The sequence below is a fragment of the Anastrepha obliqua genome, chromosome 3, assembly GCF_027943255.1.
Source record: "Anastrepha obliqua isolate idAnaObli1 chromosome 3, idAnaObli1_1.0, whole genome shotgun sequence".
Lineage (NCBI taxonomy): Eukaryota > Metazoa > Arthropoda > Insecta > Diptera > Tephritidae > Anastrepha > Anastrepha obliqua.
Window position 1 is genome coordinate 36,524,248 of NC_072894.1, and position 21,860 is coordinate 36,546,107.

Here is a 21,860-nt window from a genome sequence, read left to right on the forward strand (position 1 = left end):
ACTTTTATATTCATACCACCTGCTGTTTTGGTTGAGTTTGATGCTTATTGCTATTTCTTGTTTGTTTGTTATGATTTTGTGCACGCTAAATATATATACATACATACTTTGAGGGATGTTTAGTTTTAGTGGTTTATAAACGTTTGGATTTATTTTTTTATAAAACATCTTTAAAGGCATCAAAAATTCGTTTTATAGCCTGTCAAATAGTTAAAACAACATTGGCTGGAGTATATCGAATAAAAAGCAGACTTGCTAAAAAATTAAATCTTTTTTGACCAAATAAATAGTACATTATTACCATTTTCAGAGGCCATTTCGTCGAACCTCATATGCTGTTTCTGTTTCTTTGTGATATTACGAAGCCTAGTCGGGGAAGCCAAGGCAAAATGAACTTTGCCAAAACTCTTATTTTTAATTGGGATACATTTCATTAAAATGGTTTGCCAAGTGCATGCAATATTCTTCCACTACGATATTAGGAGTTGAACATTTTCCTCCTCTTCGGTGCATTTTCAAATTATGTTAGAAATAATTTTGAAAATAGTTCAGCGGTTCGATTCTCGTGCTGTGTAAACGTGAAGTGAAAAAAAAAATAATTTTCGTTTTCACAGGCACTTTTTCCTCTGTCTTTTCACAAACGATTATTTTGCGATTCTCCTTTGTGCCATGATGAAAGTAGTTGTAGCCATGAAACTTTTGCAAGTATGCTATTCAAATTTCAATTGACATTTGTTTTGAAGCTAGAGTAAAGTTAAGGAAAATATAGTATGTCGCAAATAATTATGATGCTTGATTTGGAGCAAAGAGTTCGTGGTGAGCAAAGGTAAGAAAACGATTTTAGTAAATTTAAACCTATTTTGAAAATAATCTAATATTTAGAGACCTTTGCGGAACCTGAAATGCATGTTAGTTCCTCTACATATATTTCAAGTCGTGTTGTTCTTAACATTGCGAAGCGACAACTTTTGATAACAGTGGAAGATACTTTTACCAATAGCATTCAATTTTAAAATTTATTCATATTTTAACAAACTAAGTGTCTTCATAAGCTACATTTGATTTAATTTATTGCTTAAATTAATTCAATTGTACCAGATATAATAAAGAAATCATTATCCATCTGATATTATTTACTATTTTTGTCCATTGTTATTTTTCAATTTAAAACAATATATGTACACTTAGTGCCATAAGTCTACGCTCCTTTGAGCGTAGTTGAAAAAGTAACACGAAAAGAGTTTTTAAGCTTCTGAAATTAACTTTTGTCATTTTTGACTACATAACAAAATTAAACTTATTAAATAAAAGCGTAATTCGTTTCAGATCACTCTTATTGACTTAAATAAAATATTTTAAATATTCCAAAAATTCTAAACTTTTCTTGTGCACCTTGCACGCACCCACGACGTTTCCTCATTTCCTTAAGCCAATGGGGCAGAGAGAATTTACCAATTTGGTAGTCTCCTCTACAATAATCCTTTCCCACTTGTGCTACATAACATATTTATAGACTACTTTGCTCGCAATTTGGTGTTCCCTTATAATATATTTCGTTGCAGAAGCGTCCATAAGTTTTCAAAAGGTTTTCAAACTCCAACAGGTGTTGGCAATAGCTTGCGGATATTATTGAGAAGCTATAACTTTGCTATATGAGCCATATGCTTATGGCCATTGTCTTGTTGAAAGCAACATTCATTCGATAACCCTATCAGCTCAGCCTTGCTTGAAATTATGTTTTAAAATATCCAAATAAGCAAATTTATCTATTGTTGAGTTGGTAAACTTCAAATTTTCATACGCCACCAGCTGCCATACACCCCACATAATAACCTACCAATATCGTGTTTCACTATTGGTAATAAATTCTTTTTATTTACCGCTCTACCAGATTTCATTAACACAATTTTTCTTCCTTTGATAGCAAAAATGCAAAACTACCCTCAATCCGAAAAAATATAATTTTTCCAAAGTTAGGGAAATACATCCAGTATATACGGCTTTTCTTAATACTCTTCTGGCAGTCGGAGCATTCACCTAATGAAATAAATATTTTTACCTTTCTCCGAAAAAAAAAATAAAAAAAATAATAATAATAAGTAATCATTTTTGATTTTTCTTTTACTGGTTTATTCATTTTTGGCTTATTGCTAATTACAATCGCTTACTAATTATAGAAAAAGTAATATGGTTCAATCAGAAATCATAGAAAAAATTACATAATTCAATCAGCAATCATTAGAGTGATTAATTATTACTAAAACTAAATGCCATATTTACATATTCTGCTGTTAACAAGCGCGTTTTATTAAAATTTTAATTTTATGTGCCCAGTATCAGAACGCCAGTTCTTTGTCCATGCAGCCCATCTTCGGGGCCTCCTACCGCTAAAAATTAAAATAATCAGAAGCACACCGCACTTTAGAAGTGAACTGCTCCATTACTTTGTTGCCAATGTGTTCGTATATCTTTCTTTTTCTCTTCCCTGCTATTTCTAAACCGTCACAATTTTAACATACTTTATATGTTATATCCTACTGAGACCCTCCCTAACTCTATTTACATTAACTTTATGTGTATTTACACTATTTTATTAGTAAAAATAGTATTCTTAAGTTCAAACATTGTAAAATAACTTTTGGTTGGATTTAAAAAAAATAATAAATGTACCTTAGGAGGACTCCCAATTCCAATTATCTTCTTGCCTGGAGTATTAATAATTATTCATTATTATTATTTAGGAAATTGCCATTAATTAGGAATTTTTAACTCGAAAGATAATGACTACATTTATAAGTATGTATGTATGTATGTGTATATTTATATAATAATTGACTTATACATCCTTTGTGGTATACCTCTTAATATGGCTGTACAAATGGAGAAACGTTCAGCTTCACGACGCCCCCAAATGAAAATGTTTTTTTCTTATCAGAAATTCTTTTTCTCTTCACGATACGCAAATATTTTATTTTTGTATTAGAATAACATTTTCCCCCCAAATTTTCCCAATAATCATTCAAAATATTCACAAAATATTAAGTATAAACCTATTTGTTTTAACACTTGTGACAATAGCAACCTAACAATCATACATATACCTACATATACATATGTATATTATACTCACTTGAATGTGATCCTTCTGCGTCATTAGGCTGATATACATAGTCGTACATGTGTCGAACGAAAATTCCCCGTTCAGGATAGAAATATCGCCGAGTATTCCAGGAATGAATGACCCCAAATTAGCAAGTGTGTGACAAAATAAAATAAAACGTATGAATATTTAATAAACACACATATCTACATATCTTCGAATAAAATTAAATTAAAAAAAAATTAAACAATGCTGTCGAAAGCTATCGGCGAGAGCGGCGTGTTAATGACGCGTCGCCGAGGTTTGCGTTGATGACGTGCGCAAGCGTGCTAAACCAGCTCATTTTTGCCGGCGCTCACCTGTCGCGCGCGCTCAATCGCGAATTCAGTCGTTGCATTGCTGGACCAAATATCACAACACACATCTATACCAACAATTGTATCACAACAACTAACTAACAGCAGCAACAAAAACAATCTTGGTCCACCGGGTGATTCCAACACTTTGATTCACGTCAGTACCGAAGTGTGTGTGTGTGTTTTTTGTTGTTTTTGGTGATTGTATAAGCGCTCATTCAATAGAACTCAACTTGAACTTGGTGTACGCGCAAACGTGAGGGAACCCCACAACCTGCGGCCAAGTCATTTGTTTTCATTTTGCTGTTCTCATTTTATTTTGTGATGCTGTAAGATAAAGAGAGAAATACTGAGAGAGAGGTACTAATGTGGCTGATGCTACGCACGGTAACTGTCGCGTTGATGACGTCTTCATCACCTGTTGTTGGAAGTAAAAGACCAAGACAAAGCAAAAAAAAAAAAGAAAACAGAAACACCATAAACCTGTAGCGGATTTTCGAGCAGCCACACACACACACAAACACAAACACACACACATACGCAATACGCACATGCAGAGCCACATATACTTGTGTGCTTACCTTCGTTACCACCCTAAGAGTAACAACGACAGCTTCGGCTCGACAGCTCTTTTGTCGTTTCGTTACGATACGCTTTGAGGGTATTTAAGCGGATGCCGCCGGATACCAAGCATGCATTGATTCGCTATCATTCGCTCTTAAGACTTGCCACTTTGGTTAAGAAGTTAAGTAGTTTGTTAAATATTTAAAACGCTGTGTTTATTGTAATTCATATAATTAGCTTTTCTGCCTGAGAGTAAAGTTTCGAAAGGATACAAAAGTTAAATCAAACTATATCGAAAAGTTCACAATTATTGAAAAGTTTCGATAGCTGGAAATTCTACAATTTAAATATACTACACAAACAAGTATCAAGCTGATAAGGATATCAAGTTGTTGATCCTGTGAAATACATACTTACTTGTATAAAATTTTTTTTTGTGTGATTTCTGGAGCTGCTAGACGTAAACACACGTTAAGCAAAACTACTTCAAAGTTTAATTAACAGAAAATTGGCAAGAAAATTTGTTTTTTGAAATAAGCAGTGAAAGTGCATTTCGAAGGCTTATTTTTGAGAACAGTTGTTAAACAATAACAAAAAAAAAACATTATAAAGTTATCAAAAATTGCATTTTGCAATAAATTTTTGAATTTTCTTCGTAAATTTATAAATCAAAACAAAAACTAACAAAATGATGGCCGTAGCTGCTGCACAAAAGAACCGCGAAATGTTCGCTATCAAAAAATCCTACAGTATTGAGGTGAGTCAAATGCGATTTTTGCAAAATTAATGTTGTATTAAGAAAGTGAAAATGAGGTTGATGTGGAGATTTCAGATTATATTTAAAAAGTGGTGGATGTCACATCTCTCTTAAACACTTATTAAGCTTTCAAGATTTAGTAAAAAAAATGCCTGGGTGATTTACAATAAAAAGTGCATATATTGGGTAAAAGTTGGATGGAAAATTTGCTCAGATACGCTTCATAATTTATTTTTGAAACTTAAAAAAAACAAATACCAAAACGTTGTAAGTCGAAATTTGCTAAAGAATAAAATTGAAGTTTTGAATGTCATGCATTTTTGAGTAGTAATTAAAGAAATTTCGAATTTGAAAAAAATTTAAACGAAAAATTGATTTTGATTTGAAGAAAAGTTCGCAATGAATCAATAAATGCTTCCGAATTCAACATTGTGCTTGGAAATTTATGGATGAAAATATTGCGATTTTGAAAAACAGTATTAAAATGCCTGAGACTTGAGATTCTTTTTGTTTATCTGAATAGAAATGAAAATTGTTTTTCATTTAAAGTATAATTTCGATTAATGCTTACAAATTTCAACATAAAATTTATTCAGTTTTAAAGATTTTTTAAATTTTAATGCAAGTACTTGAATTGTCCTTAATACCATGCTTTATAACAAATTTAAAACATTCTTTGAAGAAAAACTAAAATTTAAATTTAGCCAAGTTCAGTCACATTTATGAAATTAGTGATCGTAATACAAAAAAATCACAAAAACTTGGCCTTGGTTGGTTAAAGTGGTGATTCTGCCAGAATTCAACTAGCGCTTCCGCACCATTTTGTTGCCACATCCTCGTTACCAACTTGTTTAACGGTTATTTACAGCATGACTTGGCCTTGTTGTTGATTTATTTTATAAAACTCTGTTTTGTTAAAAATAAAAAAAAATATTATTCATGAATTTTTGTGAAAAAATAAGAAAACAACTTTTTTTTTAATTTTATGTTACTTGAATTTATCTGCAAAATAAGAAAACATTTTGTTTTTTAATTTTAGGTCACTTGCATTTTTGTAAAAAATAACAATTGCGCTGTTTTGAAACTGTAAAAAATCATAAAAATTAGTGTCTTAAAAACATTATTATTATTAAATTGCAGAAGCGAACATTGGAGTAGCATTCATGTGACAGAAAAAGTATGAAAAAATTTGAGACTATTTACAATATATACTTTAAATAGCAAAAAATATGTTTTTGACAAATTAAAAAAAAAAATTTAATGTTTTTGATTGTTCAACTTTTGACTATTTCAATTTGCTCTTTTAAAAAATCTAAGATAAGCGATAAATGTTAATAAGCAGTTTTCAAAACGAACTACTTTGACCCTATACTAAATGAATCAATAGTTTTCACCAAAAATTTTGATCAACCATAATTTTCCATAATTTTTACAACAAATTTTCTTATTCACTTATTGGTGTTGCTTTGGTTAGATCTCCTCCCAAAATCATATGCCTATCAATGGAAAAAAGTTTTCATATGAAAATTTCCAAATATTTGTATTTTTCCAAATACTGTGGTTTTTTAAATTTTTCTTTCATGCTCAAAAAATGCTCACTAAATCTTCTAGCAACACAAAATTTCGAATTACGCAAATTCCCTAAAACCTTCAACCCAATATCAAAATTATTGCGCATTTTTAAAAACACACAAACGCCCAAATTGGGCTACGTGACAAATGCCAAACATACCAAATTTAAATTAGCAGAAAACAAAAAAAAAAAATTTTTTAATTTTAATTTTTATGTTATGAATTTTCATCAAATGCAAATATGCCACAGAGATAGCTTCAATTCATGCAGCACACCAACGTGTTTATTACCAGAATCGGTGGCTGTCAAACACAGGCAAGCGCTGTTCATTCGACACCTGGCAACGGTCAGGGAAGCGCTGGAAAACTTGACAATGACAACATAAAAACAGTCAAGTTATTTAACAGAAAATATTGAAATAAAGCGCTAAGAGTGAAAGTGGGCGTGTGCCAGCGCAAATTGAACAGATGCGTTTAAGGTAGTCATGCAGAAGAAGAGCAGCAAAAGAAAAAAAATTTAAAAATACAATGAAAACAAGAAAAAAAAAACAAGATGCAAGTAAGCCAACTCAGCGTTGCCGGCACAATTGATCACTTGTCAGCGCGAAGATGGGTAGCCTCAGACAGAGAAAACTTTGTTATAGAAAGGTTTATTAGTAAACGTTAATGGGTTACATACATAAATTCATATGTTACTAAAGAGTGTTTGCTGTGCGCGTATAGTCTTTGTTTTTTTTTTGTTTTTTTTTGTAAATACTTACCCACCAAAATACGCAATGCCACCGCGTGATTCCAAAACTATGCACTCTTTCATCAGCCTTTTCCTTCTAAAATTGCTAGGGCAGGCGAAGGTCATTGCAATAAAAACTTGTCAACAAATTATAATAATAATAGGTATGCTGAAAAATCACTAATAGGAAAAGGGCATCAATTTTACTTAACCCATTATGGGCGATTAAAATTTGTATTCTTTTATTTTCAAAAGCAGTAATGCGCACATGAAAATACTTCCTGCTTGCCACGAGCGCCATTCACCTATATAAATATAATATCTCAATCAAATATAATGAAATCAAAAAGTTCAGTTGTTTGCTCCATTATGAGCACTGATATCTCAATAATGGATTCAGCTTATTAAATATATTTAGATTTTCGATCTCATTTGTAAACAAATTTATGCCAGCTTAACACCTAAAACTGTCAAAATATTATATTTAAAATCACACGCTTACGTTTGAAGCGCACCTTGACAACTTTATTTGATGCCACGCTGCCCAGTAGTCGATGATTACTTAAGATGTCGAACGAAAGTGCAAACACTAGACACAGAAAAAAATGAAATAAAAATCAACAGCCACTTAAGTCAGATATATAGCATGAGATTATTTTTTGTGACTTCCAACATACTTTACTATTCGAAAATTTGGTCGCAAAGGGCAAAATCGTAGTTACGAACTTTGCGTGCACGCATAGTAAAAATAATAACTTTAAATACAAGTCAATAGAAATTTATGTGTAAATATAAAACAAAAGCAAAAAACCAAAAAAAAAAACTGACCTAACGCTACGAAAATCATTTTTCCGCTTAGCCTTTTTATTTTGCTATAATTTTTTGGCCCATAAACCAGTTATTTGCCGGTGAATTTTGTAAATTATTTTGTTTTCTTATTACTGTTGTTTGCTGATAAAAAAAAATCAAAACAATGTGTAAATGTTGTCAATGCTAAGTTGTTTAACTTCAAAATGCAATGAAGCAAAACAGAAAAAAAGAGCTACAACGCACTACTTTCGTTTTCAACGGTTTCCAAGTGATAAAGCCAGCAAAGATTTGGTAACCGGCTCTATATACAAACATGCATATATACCAACATACGCACTGGCGAATATGTGAAGACAAAGCGCGTTATACACATCATCGTAGAGTTCAGTGGAGTACTGGGACACCTCCATTGGCAATGCGGATGGATGAATGGCTTCAGCCAGTAGACGGTCTTCCGCGCTAACTGACCGTCGTGTGTTGAAATGTCGGCTTATTATTATTGTTGTCCACACAGCATCTTCAGTCAAACCCGTACATATTTATTTGTTTAAATTGTGTCACACCACAAAATATTGACTTATGAATACCTGAGGTAGGGAAGTATGTCGTCGGAGCAGCAGCAGCACAAACCGAGCGATATGCCATAGAAAGCGCTGTCAAATCAAAAGTTGTACCAGCAAAAAAAAAAAAAAAAAAATAAAATTAAAAAAGCCAGATCACATTGCATAAGTGTCAAGACGGGGAAAATTCCACACCTCTCTGCCACAGCCAACTAAGTTCCAAGGCTTTAATTGATTTGTATGATCTGCCGGCTATGGTGGTTGATTTTCATTCTAATTATTTTATATATTTTAAAATTTGTTTATTTAATCTAATTTTTTTTCAATTTGTGCATCCTTTTAAACCAGCAGCATTTTTAGATATAATCTCCATAATTTCGTTTTTTAATGGAAATCAATTTAAGCTGTGGTTGATGCGCCAATTTCCCGTTCATATCCGCTTTAGCACTTTACGAGTGCTATTCTCTAATACATACACACGCACACGCACCCACACATGCACGTTCAATCCAACGACAACTCTGTGTAATTTGAGTTGAAAAGGCGCTTAAAAACTTTTTAGCCAATGGCAACGCATTAGCTGGGGGTGGTTGTTGGTCACCTAATGGTTATTAGGGTGGTTAGGAATTAGAGCGTTGAAATGCTTATGAGTAATTGAATTTGTTTTTTTCTTTAATCTAAAGAAGATTACAGCTGAATATTGTAAATTGAAATTACAGACTACCTTTAATTAAATTTATGATGGTTTGATTATTCACCATTTAACTAATTTGTAATGTTTCTCTATTTCAGAATGGCTATCCATCACGCCGCCGTTCGTTGGTGGAGGATGCACGCTTTGAGAGCCTGGTTGTTAAGCAAAATAAACAAACTGTGCTGGAAGAAGCGCGCCAAAAGTCCAATGGTAAGTAAATTAAATTTTTAAACAAATGTGCAGTAAAAAAATTAAAAAGTTTAAAACATTAAAAAATGTGCTCAGCAAATAAAGCCAACTAATTTCAAAGGCGATAGCGATGATTCTTGAAACTCTCAGTGAACTATAAAAACCGTTTCGAAAGTAAATAAGAAAAGCTTAAAAAGATATAACTAAATTTGAAGATTTCTCAGGCATCTTGTGCTTCTATTTGGTCAAATAAAAATTAAAAAAAAAACGAAGCTTTTGCGTATTAAACAGTTGCGGGTGCTGAAATTCAAAAAGAAATAAATAAAAAAAATTTAGTTAAAAAAATGAAAAAAATAAAAAAGAACAAAAAAAAATATATAATATAATTATATGCATATTAAACAGTTACAGGTGCAGAAATTCAAATAAAAAAATTGTTTACACAAAAAAAGTTGAAAAAAAGACCAAAAAAAATAAAAGAGAATAGAAATGAAATAAAAAAATATTTGTGTTGTATAATTTTTTATGGCCGCCTCTATTTGCCAAAAAAGTACTTAAAATTAAAAAAGGGATAATTATTACTAAAGTCAATTCCATATTTTCCGTCAACTGAAGAGATTCAGGTACACCAACATTTCCAAAAAAATTGTTATAGTCTAGAAAAAAAAAAGTTTTATTATCCCTTTTAATAAAAAAAAAAAAAAAATCTAGCGCACGCTACTAGTACACGAAATGTGGTGCCTTCAATCCTCGTGTAGAGAGTTTTTTCCATTTTCCTATCAAATTAAAATTTTTCCTTTCAATTAATTGCACAATTATTTATTTCAATTTTTGCTTATTTTTTGCTCAGCATTTTTTTGGTGTTTAATTTTCTTTCTTCTTATTTGATTTGTTTTTTATTTAAAATGTGAAATTTTTATTTTTTATTTATTTGTCAATAATTAGACGAGGCCACTTTGGAGGAATGCATCCAGCAGGCAAAGGGTGCTCCAGTTGAGCAAGAAATTGAATTGCAAGCCGCTCAGTCGGTTGAAAATGTGGAGATTCCAGCTGAAGTACACGACATCCTTGAAGGTAGACTATCTGACAGAGAGAGTGTGAAAATAGGAAATTTTACTTTTGTTTAATTCATTTAACGTTTTTTTGTTTTTATTATTAATTTATGATTATTATTAATTTTTTCTCCATTTTATTTTCTTCTATTTTCATTTTCCCTTTGTTGTGACTTAGAAACCCAAAATGAAACCGTTAGTGCCACAACGGGCTCAGCTACTCAGGGTGAAGGTGCACCGGGCAGTAACAACAGCGACAGCTCAAATGGTAAGCAAAAGTTATCGTCAACGTACGTGAACGGGCCAGGGATTGGGTTAATAGCAAAGTCAAAAAGTGCCTTCAAACGCATTATGATTATGATGAAGCATTTGCCATTTAATACGCTTACTTCGTCCGTTTCCGCACAAAGAGCAGTAAGCTGTGAGCGAATGAGCACACAGCCACTCGCACGAAAGGATGTCCTTATGCCACGTACGCGCAACATTTCAAATGCGAAAATCGCACATTTCCTTTTAACATTTCCATTTCCATTGCACACATTTACGTCGATGCTATTTTTATTGCGTTGATTTTATTATGTAAGCGAAAGTGGATGATGAAAGGGTGGGTGTGGGCGATGAAAGGGAAACATATTGCGCTTGACTTCACGGTAACAATGGTTGGCAAGCAAAAAAATTATGACTAAAGCCGCTTTGTAATATTTCGCCCAACCTCCATTAGTAGTTATGCACATAAATATGTATTCGAAGCGAACTTCACCGCTGTCCCTTGAAGGCACTTATCGCATTGAGTGGGTGAGAGTTATTTTTAATAGATTTATCAAGTCGTTCTGTCATTCTTCCTTCTTAATGCGACTATACTTGTATAGTGAGTGCAATTGACTTTCGGCTGAAGCGCACTTGTAGAGTGTGCCGAGCATGCCAAGCGGATTTATGCAGCTTGAACTTATTTAAGATTTTAAATGAACAGGAAATCAATTTGTTTTCTCAAATATTTATCTTATTGGATATTTAATTTTAATCTTAATCACCCCTTTTTTCTCTTACAGATGCCGGTCTTACCGAGGAAGAAGTTTTTCTCGCCAATGCCGCCTCTGAATCGGTCGAGGCCGAGAATGCCATACAGAGCGCCGCACTCATCGTACGCCTCAAGGAGGGCATTTCCTCACTTGGCCGCATACTCAAGGCTATCGAAACTTTCAAGGGTACCGTACAACATGTGGAATCGCGTATCTCTCGCGACCAAGGCGTCGATCATGATGTGCTAATCAAAGTCGAGATGACACGTGCCAATCTCTTGCAACTCATTCGCTCACTACGCCAATCAGGCTCCTTCAATAGTATCAGTCTATTGGCTGAACATAACATTAGCGTCAAGTCACCCTGGTTCCCCAAACATGCTTCCGAATTGGACAACTGCAATCACTTGATGACCAAATATGAACCCGATTTGGACATGAACCATCCCGGTTTTGCTGATAAAGTCTATCGCCAACGTCGCAAGGAAATTGCCGAAATTGCATTCGCTTACAAATATGGCGATCCAATCCCATACATCGAATACTCCGATGTTGAAGTAAAGACTTGGCGTTCGGTTCTCTTGACCGTTATCGATTTGTCGAAGAAGCACGCTTGCCAAGAATATCGTGCCGCTTTCCAGAAGTTGCGCGATGAGGAGATCTTCGTCGAACACCGTTTGCCACAATTGCAAGAGATGTCGGACTTTTTGCGTCGCAACACTGGCTTCACATTGCGTCCCGCCGCCGGTCTGCTGACCGCACGCGATTTTCTCGCCTCGTTGGCATTCCGCATTTTCCAAAGCACACAATATGTGCGTCACGTCAACTCACCATACCACACACCCGAACCGTAAGTATCATCTGACTAAAATGCAAACATACAAACGCGCTTGAATTTTCGTAGTAGGGTGGGTAGTTGTGCTAAAAGTTAAGAAAATATGTTCTAATTGGGTATGAGCAAGAATCCTTTGTGTGGCAGCAGGAAACAGCCAGCTATGCGCATTGTTATGCTGTGTGACAAATTAACTTAAGCATCAGCAGTCAAGGTACAAAGCAAGATGCACTAATTTCATTTCACGGCGAATATGCTTTCATGTGGCACACACCACACCACACCAACTGTGGCATGTAGCAACTATATAACAATGGGGTGTAGGAAAGAGAAACTTGACGCTGCCTTGTCGGAAGCGAGTAATTGCCTGGCAACTTTTGCATGCAGGCATCACCCACACACCCGTACCGAAGAGGCGCATAGACGTGAAAGAAATGGCTGGGGGATAGCTCTGACTTGATTGCTGTTGTGTGTCAATTCTTAGCACTTTGGCACACTTTACCAGTGCAGCTAGCTCCATTAACTGCTGGTAATTAATTTATAAATATAACTTTGTTCAAGCAGGCTGTGTTTAGAGCTAGTGACCAACACAGCCAGTCCTTTTGGCTTCTTAGGGCAGTGAGCGTGGAAAGCTATTTTCAGCAATTACATTAAATTATAAGCGCTTTTCTACTTATTGTTATGAAAATTGAATGACATATCAACATTGTCACGTTGTTGTTTATCACTTCAAAAGTGAATCCACTTAAGCGCAATCTGAGTGGGCAGTGAGAATGACTGGCTGTTCGTTGAGCGCAATGTTTTACAGCAGCGGAAATTCTTAGTTACAGTTGAGAGAATACTGTGGAATCAGTGGGCTTTTTTGGTGCCAGTTGTTGACCTGCTGATGATGTATGAGCTGATAACAGAACCGCGAGCCGCACTTTCCTTGAATTTGACAGAATCAGCTGATCTGAAATAAATAAATAATTGGCGCGTACACTTCTGTTAGCGGCTTGGTCGAGTTCCTTCTCCTTTTTGTGGCGCGCGTCTTGTTGTTGCTTCACAAATAGAGGGACGTACAGTCCGACTCCGTTCGGCAAATACTTTTTATGAGCAGAAATACACGCGGATGTTTGCCACTACCTGCTTCGGGGAGACCGCTAGAAAAACCATTTTCTATTATTTCATGTTCATGCACTCAGATTCAAACCTATGAATTAGCTGATCTGCTGACATAAGAATTCCATATTTTCATGCATAGTTTTCATAGTTTTTTAGTTCTATTAGTTATGAACGAGCGAATTTATTGTACTACGCGGTTCCCTTTCTTAATTGTAGAAGAGTGTTTGTATTTACTCTCTCGCGGATGTCACAACCTTGCAAGCTCTCATTTTTGGCTTACATTAACTCACTCATACTTTACATAGTTGTTTACAAAAGTTCACTAACTAAAGATTTTTCTATCAGTTCCCTCTCGTATTTCCACTAAAATGAAGTCCCAGCGAAATTACACTCAAAACTCCACGGCAATCTGCGTGATAATGTATTTGTTCATTCTACTGATAGATGACATTTTATTTCATTCATCAATTTGCAACTACTTCCTAACAAATTATAGCAGTAATTATTAATTACAATTTTTTCAATATTTTTTTTCTCTTTTATTTACAGTGACTGCATTCATGAATTGCTTGGCCATATGCCACTCTTAGCTGACCCCAGCTTCGCACAATTTTCGCAGGAGATTGGTTTGGCCTCGTTGGGTGCCTCCGATGACGAAATCGAAAAATTGTCCACTGTAAGTATGATAATTAAAACACACAAAAAAAGCCTCATAAACATGCTGCATATGTAGATCGCTAGTTAGCACCGTCGCTAGTAGCCTTGGTGCATATTTGTCCACATCTGCTGTTGCTACTGCTACGAGTATTGAACAGCCACCCAAGCATCGATATCGCTAAAATCATTTACTTATTACAACAAATTTGATTTTAAAAGTCAAGTGGCACAGTCAGTGGCCACCAGCTAAGCAAATCTGGCAACAGAGCAAACAAGCAGAAATGCAGAACTGCTAGCGACGAATAGCCATGCATTCATAAATATGTATATGCACAACATTAAGCTATATATTTGTTATTTAATTTGGCTAAGTGCTCGCTTTAATTGCCAATTTAGACATTTTAGTGCACTTTTAGCAGCTACGCTGGCTGTGAGTGCGCGCCCACTTAGCCAACGCCATCCCAGCTAATCGCAACAGTTGTGCCATTGCAGCGATTTAGTAGCGACCAGACAGGGCTGCTTGCGCTGTTGCTAGTTACTGCTAGTTATTCGATAGTCTGCAGTCGACACAAATACTTATGTATGTATGCACTGCGTGGCCTTAGCATACACCGCCTTAGTCATATTCACATAGTTTGCCACCATCGCGGCCACTGCCACTGTCACTGCACCGCTATTGTGGGCACAAACCAACTCAAGAACAGGCCATTTTAAGCGTGTTTTCTAAGCCAAGTTGAAGTGCTTGTGCTATCTGGTGCATATTAGTAAAAACTAAAACTTAGTGTCGATTTAATTCAAGTTCGTGAGCTCAGCTTGGCACACTCTTGGGCACCCACCACACCACACACGCTGAATGGTAGGAAGGCAAGTGCATTGCTGCAATTATTTTTTCGTCTTTAGTTTGACTTGAATGTGCAATGCGTTTGCGCTATAACGAACGCTGTGGCTGTAGCTGCGATTGCCGCGGCTGCAGCTTGGTTGGCCTTGTGCCTGCGCGGATTGTAAATTAGCCCGCCAATGCACGGTAAATGCCAAAGCCAAAACAAAAAGCACAAAAATAGTTTAGCCAGCTACTTGGGCAGCCAAAAATTCTAAAAAGTTTAAATACAGATAAGAACGTGCTGAAAACAAAAAGGCAAGCATGAGCCCAAAAATTAAGACACATGTACATATATTTCCATACAAGTAACAAGTTTACTTACTAACAAACATTTATTCAATGCTAAATTCAAGCTGTGGCTGCCGCGCTTGACAATTTTGCCAACGATTGAGGTCAAAAACATGGCTGCTGCCAAAATGCGCTGCATACACAAACACACACACACACACATATTCGCATGCGAGCGTTGTGACTGGCCCTGTGCTGTGCGCCCATGCTATTGTTTTACCACCAAAGGCCAAGCGTCAGTGTCAAGTTTTCCATTGTACGCCATGCTGCAACATAAAACCATACATTCTTCTAATACAACATGCGACATGCCCACTATCTTAATCTTTACCTTTTCCACTTCTCTTTTTCGCTCTACAGGTCTACTGGTTCACCGTCGAATTCGGTCTCTGCAAGGAACATGGTCAGGTGAAAGCCTACGGTGCTGGTCTGCTCTCGTCCTACGGTGAACTCTTGCACGCCATCAGTGATAAGTGCGAACATCGTGCATTCGAGCCAGCCTCCACTGCCGTACAGCCCTACCAGGATCAGGAATACCAGCCCATTTACTATGTGGCCGAGAGTTTCGAAGATGCCAAAGATAAGTTCCGTCGTTGGGTGTCGACCATGTCGCGTCCATTTGAGGTGCGCTTCAACCCACACACCGAACGCGTCGAAATTCTGGACTCTGTCGACAAATTGGACACGCTGGTGCAACAAATGAACACCGAGATCCTGCATTTGACGAATGCCATTTCAAAGTTAAGGCGTCCATTCTAAGTGCATCCATTTAGCCATTCAATTGGGCCCACACACATTGAGATTGATATGTAGGTGTATGTGTGTGTGCGCGCGTGAAACCTATGCATGTGAAAGCAACTCAAACACACTCTATCACCCAAGCACGTATTTATGTATGTATCGGTTTTGCCGGCAGCTGTGGCCAGCATTTAGTTATGCTGCACCTCGTAACTTAAATTGACATGCCGCTTAAAAGTTTACCATTTGTTTTACTAAATGCTACCTGTCATACTAATTCTAAATTTTATTTTAAAATTAACGAATTTTTTGATGTTGTGGTTGATATTGTTTTTACACAATATTTACAATTGAAGATTTTTGTGTGTGTAAAAAATTTAAATTCGAAAAAAAAACAGAAAAAAAATACAAAATTTATTTTCGCATGCTTAAGTGAGATATTAAAAAAGTGCATATATGTTTGTATATAACCTCACGCACAGATTTGAACAATTTATCTACACCCTACACACCACAATCCACAATCCACTTTCCACTACCCACACCCACTCACCCATCACCTTGTATGTATGTATTTCTTATTTATTTTATTTGTATATCACTGCAACTGTATTGGACCAAAAAGCAAGCATTAGTTTTTAAGCAAATTCACGTACTCACACTCCAACACAAACACGCACTCTTGCACACAACTGTGCATTGATTTTGTATTCGTATTTGTACATCCACATAAATGTGTACATATATTGTATTATTTTTCTGAATGTATTATTATTATAATTTTTGGATTATTTCTTTTTGTTTTCGTTTGTTTAATTGTATGAATACTTAATAACTATTTTGATGTGAAGTGTAGAGCTTGTATTTTGTATTATTGTGAAATATTTGCTTTTACGAGATGTGAAAGTTTTTTTTTATTACATCTTTTTAAATATTATATCTAAATGTAACTATTTTGTAGGTATGTAGAATTTAGATTTTTGTTATGTTATAAGAGCGCAAAGATATTGAATATATACACAAAGAATATATATATATAAATGAATAAAAGCATTTATGAATGAGTTGTTAATTGCGGGGAAAGCAGGGAGATGCATGTAAATTCTGTCAAAAAAGTGCGGAGAATTGCTCATTTAAAGAACCCATTGTTAAAACTCAAAAGCAAAAGAGTTCAGATGGCAAAAAGCGAATATTATCTGAGCCGTATTCGGCATTTTGGAAGGCAAACTTTTTGAAAACGTTAAGATTTGTGGAAAAACTCAATGGCATTTTGCAAAATCAGCATTCAGCACCTTAAAATTGTATGCTTTGCTCTTTTTTCACTTTTTAAAAATTACCACCTTTATCAAATTACCATTTCGAGGCGTTCGCTTACAGTCGATAGAAGGAATTAAAGTGAATTGAATATTTTCGTTTTTAAACGCTCCGGCTTTGAAAGTATTCGATGCGGTACCAGCGGGTGGTAGCAGAGGAAGAGGGAGGCCTCCTCTGCGTTGGAAAGATCAGGTGGAGAAGGACTTGGCTTCACTTGGTGTGTCCAATTGGCGCCGGTTAGCACGAGAAAGAAACGACTGGCGTGCTTTGTTAATCTCGGCCAAAATCGCGTAAGCGGTTATCGCACCAATTAAGAAGAAGAAGAATATTTTCGAAAATTGAATTTGATTCAAAAAAATGTTTTAATGAGAGAATTACTCCTTGGCTTGCATGAATAATAAAAAAATTGTTCTGTATTGATCCATTCCTGACACTTTTTTGACAGAATGTATGTTTGTTGCATGATTGTAGTTGAACATAGAAACGAACTTAAAGCTGCGATTAGTGCTGCCAAACCGTAACCAGAGTAATCAGCTGTTATGAGCAAACATATGAGCATCATCGTAAGCGATTATAGGTGCCGCATCATATCACCGTAACCGCGATGAATTTTGGTTTTTCCCGTAACCGCAAGCAGCTATGAAATATTTGATATTTGTTTCGACTTTTGCGATAAAAATTTGAATACTGGTAATAAATGACGAAAAATTAATTGACTTGCTGGAAAATTATTCGTGCTTTTATGACAAAATGCAAATATTGTCATTAATTCTACTTCAATATCAGCTGTTTGTGGTAAAGGCATGAGTAATTGATAAGTACTGCAATGTTGCGACAATGGCTATGGTTATGGCTATAGCATTATGACTGCGGTATCACTAATTGTAGCATTAATTGGCAAAGGTCGTGGGTTGAAACTATCGACGGCACTATCGTGATCGTTGATGGTTTGTAACTAATGCAAAGCTCTCGATAGTTCTTGATGCTGCATCGATAGTTGTTTAATTTTTATTCACTACACACTAACGTTTATTTACTCCATTGCCACTATTCAGGAAGCAGCGACTAGTCGCTATTAGCTAATTAGCTATTAGCTAAGGTATAATCCCAATTAATACGAGTACCTACTTGACAAATTTTACTAGCACTTTTGATGTTTTAAGAATGCTTTTACCGAGATTACAACAGCAATCGGCAGCATCTTTTTTGATTGATTTTCTAACTAAAAATTACTGAAAAAGACCTTGAATAACACTACTTCTCTGCTCGCTATCTCTCTGCTTTCGGTTCACTTGACGAAAAATGTTCATGTGAAGGTAACAAAAAAATTATTGAGCCAGATTCGCCGCTAGCGCGTATGGTTATTAACTCAGAAAATTGGTATAACTCACTTTTTTAGAAGCAAATGTAATTTTAGGCAACTCTATTCCAGCGCAGCCAAGTTATGCTTATTTATAGCAGTTGCTTTATTTATGCGCCACTAGCTAACGCTTGGCGAAAAGAATATGGACATATTTAATTAATGTTTGATTTTTAGTTTCTTAATTCGTTTTTCATTTCTAAAATGTTTTATTATTAATTTAGAGAGAATACAAGCTTTGTAAATGATTGTATTTTCCTCTTTAGATTCACAGCGATCGAGTGATCAGTTATTTCGGACGAAGTTTAATTTTATCGCTAAAAACAGACGACTTAAAACTGTAATATGTCTATAACACAATCGTTTCTTAATTAAAAAAGGCTTGCCTTATAATAACTGATCATTCTGCGGTCCAGCTCAAGCTCGAAATATGCTGCTGTGAATGTTTTTTTAATAAAAACGATTGACAGATTTTACTGCTGAAAACTAATATTAATTTAACGATGATAAGCCAAAAATATGGGCCACTATCGATAGAGCGGCACCCATTATCGAGATTCTTAGAACTCTAAGTTAAATAGTAAAAAGATAAAATACTTTTTGTTTTTGCTGTTGACTTCTTCAGTTGAGTAAATGATAAGGTCCAACCAATTGCCGATAGATGACCAAAGTTTGGATCAGTAAATACTTATACACAGCACTGGCCACGCTGCAAAATGCGGAATGAACAACAATAAAGAACAATACAACGAAATATTTTTTTTTTAAACAGAATAAACCTTTCTGCAAATCAAGGAGAATTTTTTTTTTTTGCTAACGAATACTAAACAAAATACGTGAAGCTCAAGCTAAAAAAAGGGAACTATTTTTGCAAAATATTTTAAATAAGAATTGATATGACTGCCTTCGATAAAGGCACCACACATTCTTTGTAGTATATTTAGGCGTACATACATAAACGTGCAGGCTTCAAAATTAAGTGAGGCAGCAGCAGGAGTCCTGTTTGATTTGTTTGATTCCTTTCATTCGAAAGGGTAGAACCTTTTTAGATACGCAAATTAAAAGGTAGAAAAGTAAAAATACGATATATTCCACCGCACCAAAAATTCATACATATGTATGTGTGCTACTTATGGAACGAATAGCATATCGAATGCAGCACCAAAGCAAAGGTGATTCCAATGATTCCATTCTGGTAGGCCAATAACCGAATATGTTGGCAAAATCATTTATTTCATAATATTTAATAGAGAGAGAGAGACTCTAAGCCGAAATAAATCGTTTACTCAAGGATGAGTATAAAAAGTTGTGACGAGAACTTCGGCTGCCAAGTCACAGAGGATTCGCCAACTGAATTCTGCACGATCATTTCCATGTATTCACACATTCGTCCAATCACTCATTGTTCGGATAGCAACGAAGCAATATGGACGTAGATCCTGTTGATTTTATTTAAATATCACTAACAAAATCTTATCGGCAGCCGAATTCTGCACGATCATTTCTATGTATTCACACATTCCTCCAAACCCATATTCACACTCTTGTCCAATTAGTCGCTGTTCAGGCGGCAACGAAGTAGCATTGTACCGATTTTTTTCGTATATTAATAACACAATCTTTGTTTTTTCGTAAATAAACCGCTTCGTAACCCCAGTTACATCAACCCCTCATCAGATTCAGTCGAATTAGCTGAGAGTCGGATAACGGTCTGTTATTGGCCACAAGTTCTCAATTCTTTTCAGCTATGCTTTCTTTTACATATAACAATTTTGTTCATATATAAATACATACTTACATGCATTTATTCATACACATACATAATAATATATTATATTTATGAATAAAAGAATAAAATAAAGTACATATATATATAAAATAAAGTACATATATATATAATATAATATATTTATGAATAAAAATATTTTAGCGATATTATTGTAATGAAGTTTGTCTCACTTAGACTAGTTCCCATAGAAAACAGTATAAAAATGGTTAAGGTTTTAATATTTAATAAGTTCTGACATATGTTACTTATACGTATATTGTATATTTGTAATTATAATATTAGCTATTAATATAAATCATATGAAATATGTGGACTTTGAAAATATATATTAACCATACATATTCAATAATATTATATAAATATGTGTATGTAGATACAAAAAAAATGTTATGTGTAAGTTGATGCTATACTTTAGCTGTTGAAAGAATAAGCGAAAAAATGGTAAAGCACAAATACAAAAAAATGTACAAAAAAAAAAAAAAGAAACTGTTTTTGAAGTGAAAACTTCTTTAGAATTGTTGGGAGTGATTTGAGACTCGATGAAACGAAAAAGCGACACTAAAAAGAGACATATACGTTTGTGTGTGTGGCTGCGTAGTATTGTAGTATGTATACTACACTGCCTATTGCTTGCTTTGGTGTTAGGTTCAAGCGTCATACGTATGTATGTTTGTATGAATGCTAGTACGTATGTGTGCGCGCCTGCGTATTATGGAGTCACGGTGAGCGAGAAGGCATTATGTATACCTATACTACACTACCTAATATATACTTGCTTAGACCAAGCGTCCTACGAATGTTTGTGTGTATGTTAGTACGTCTGTGTAATATACGCGTTACGACGCTCATAATAGCAACCGCGTGTGTTGTATTGCGTCTGTATTTTTATATTCGTAAATATTTGCATTTTTAAATATTTACCGCAATTATGCCGAAAAAAAAATCCAGAAAAGTGTCCTGAATATCGACAGAAAAAAAAATAGCATCACGGAATTCATTCACGAAAATTTAATAAAGTATACACGAGAAGTATCGCGGATACTTAGAAAAGATTACGATAAAGTTCCAATGATTTTAACGTAAATTTTGAACACAGCGGTTCCTTTAATTGACTATCCCAATACAACATTCATTTTAAAAATGTGTAACAATCGCACTGAATCGACAACACGATCAAAAACAACAATTGACGCGGTATTTCAAAGATGTGTTGACAACATCGAAACCAAAGCATTTGTATTATATTTTAGCTATCATAAGCCACTCGTATCATTTGTTGAAATTGAAAACATTGAGGATAATAATAAAATGAAGAAAATAAAATATGAACTTTATAGCAATATTATAATGAACCTATAATTATCCCGCTCCTAATGCTGCTTCCGTCTCATTCTCTCTCAGTTTGTTTTACGGAAGGTTTCACTTCTATCGCGTCTAACCGTTAGACTGGTATTTTTTTTTTTTTCAAGTGAATGAATTTCACTATTTGTGCTTT

General features: G+C 34.8%; 1 protein-coding gene across 1 annotated transcript; it reads left to right on the forward strand.

Moving 5' to 3' along the window:
• The first annotated feature begins 4,165 nt into the window (after positions 1-4,165).
• LOC129240806 (tyrosine 3-monooxygenase) lies at positions 4,166-16,278 on the forward strand. Its single transcript, XM_054876807.1, has 7 exons — positions 4,166-4,777; positions 9,242-9,353; positions 10,278-10,406; positions 10,563-10,652; positions 11,434-12,253; positions 13,889-14,015; positions 15,525-16,278. The coding sequence occupies exons 1-7, from the start codon at positions 4,709-4,711 to the stop codon at positions 15,921-15,923; spliced, it is 1,746 nt and encodes a 581-aa protein (XP_054732782.1). The 5' UTR covers positions 4,166-4,708; the 3' UTR covers positions 15,924-16,278.
• Positions 16,279-21,860: the final 5,582 nt, after the last annotated feature.

What these genes read in the sequence shown, in the direction of transcription:
- LOC129240806 (XM_054876807.1), top strand. Translation starts at nt 4,709, where the DNA reads ATGATGGCCGTAGCTGCTGCACAAAAGAACCGCGAAATGTTCGCTATC. An exon ending in AGTACACGACATCCTTGAAG is followed by an intron (nt 10,407 to 10,562) that starts GTAGACTATCTG and finishes GTTGTGACTTAG; the next exon opens with AAACCCAAAATGAAACCGTT. An exon ending in CAACAGCGACAGCTCAAATG is followed by an intron (nt 10,653 to 11,433) that starts GTAAGCAAAAGT and finishes TTTCTCTTACAG; the next exon opens with ATGCCGGTCTTACCGAGGAA.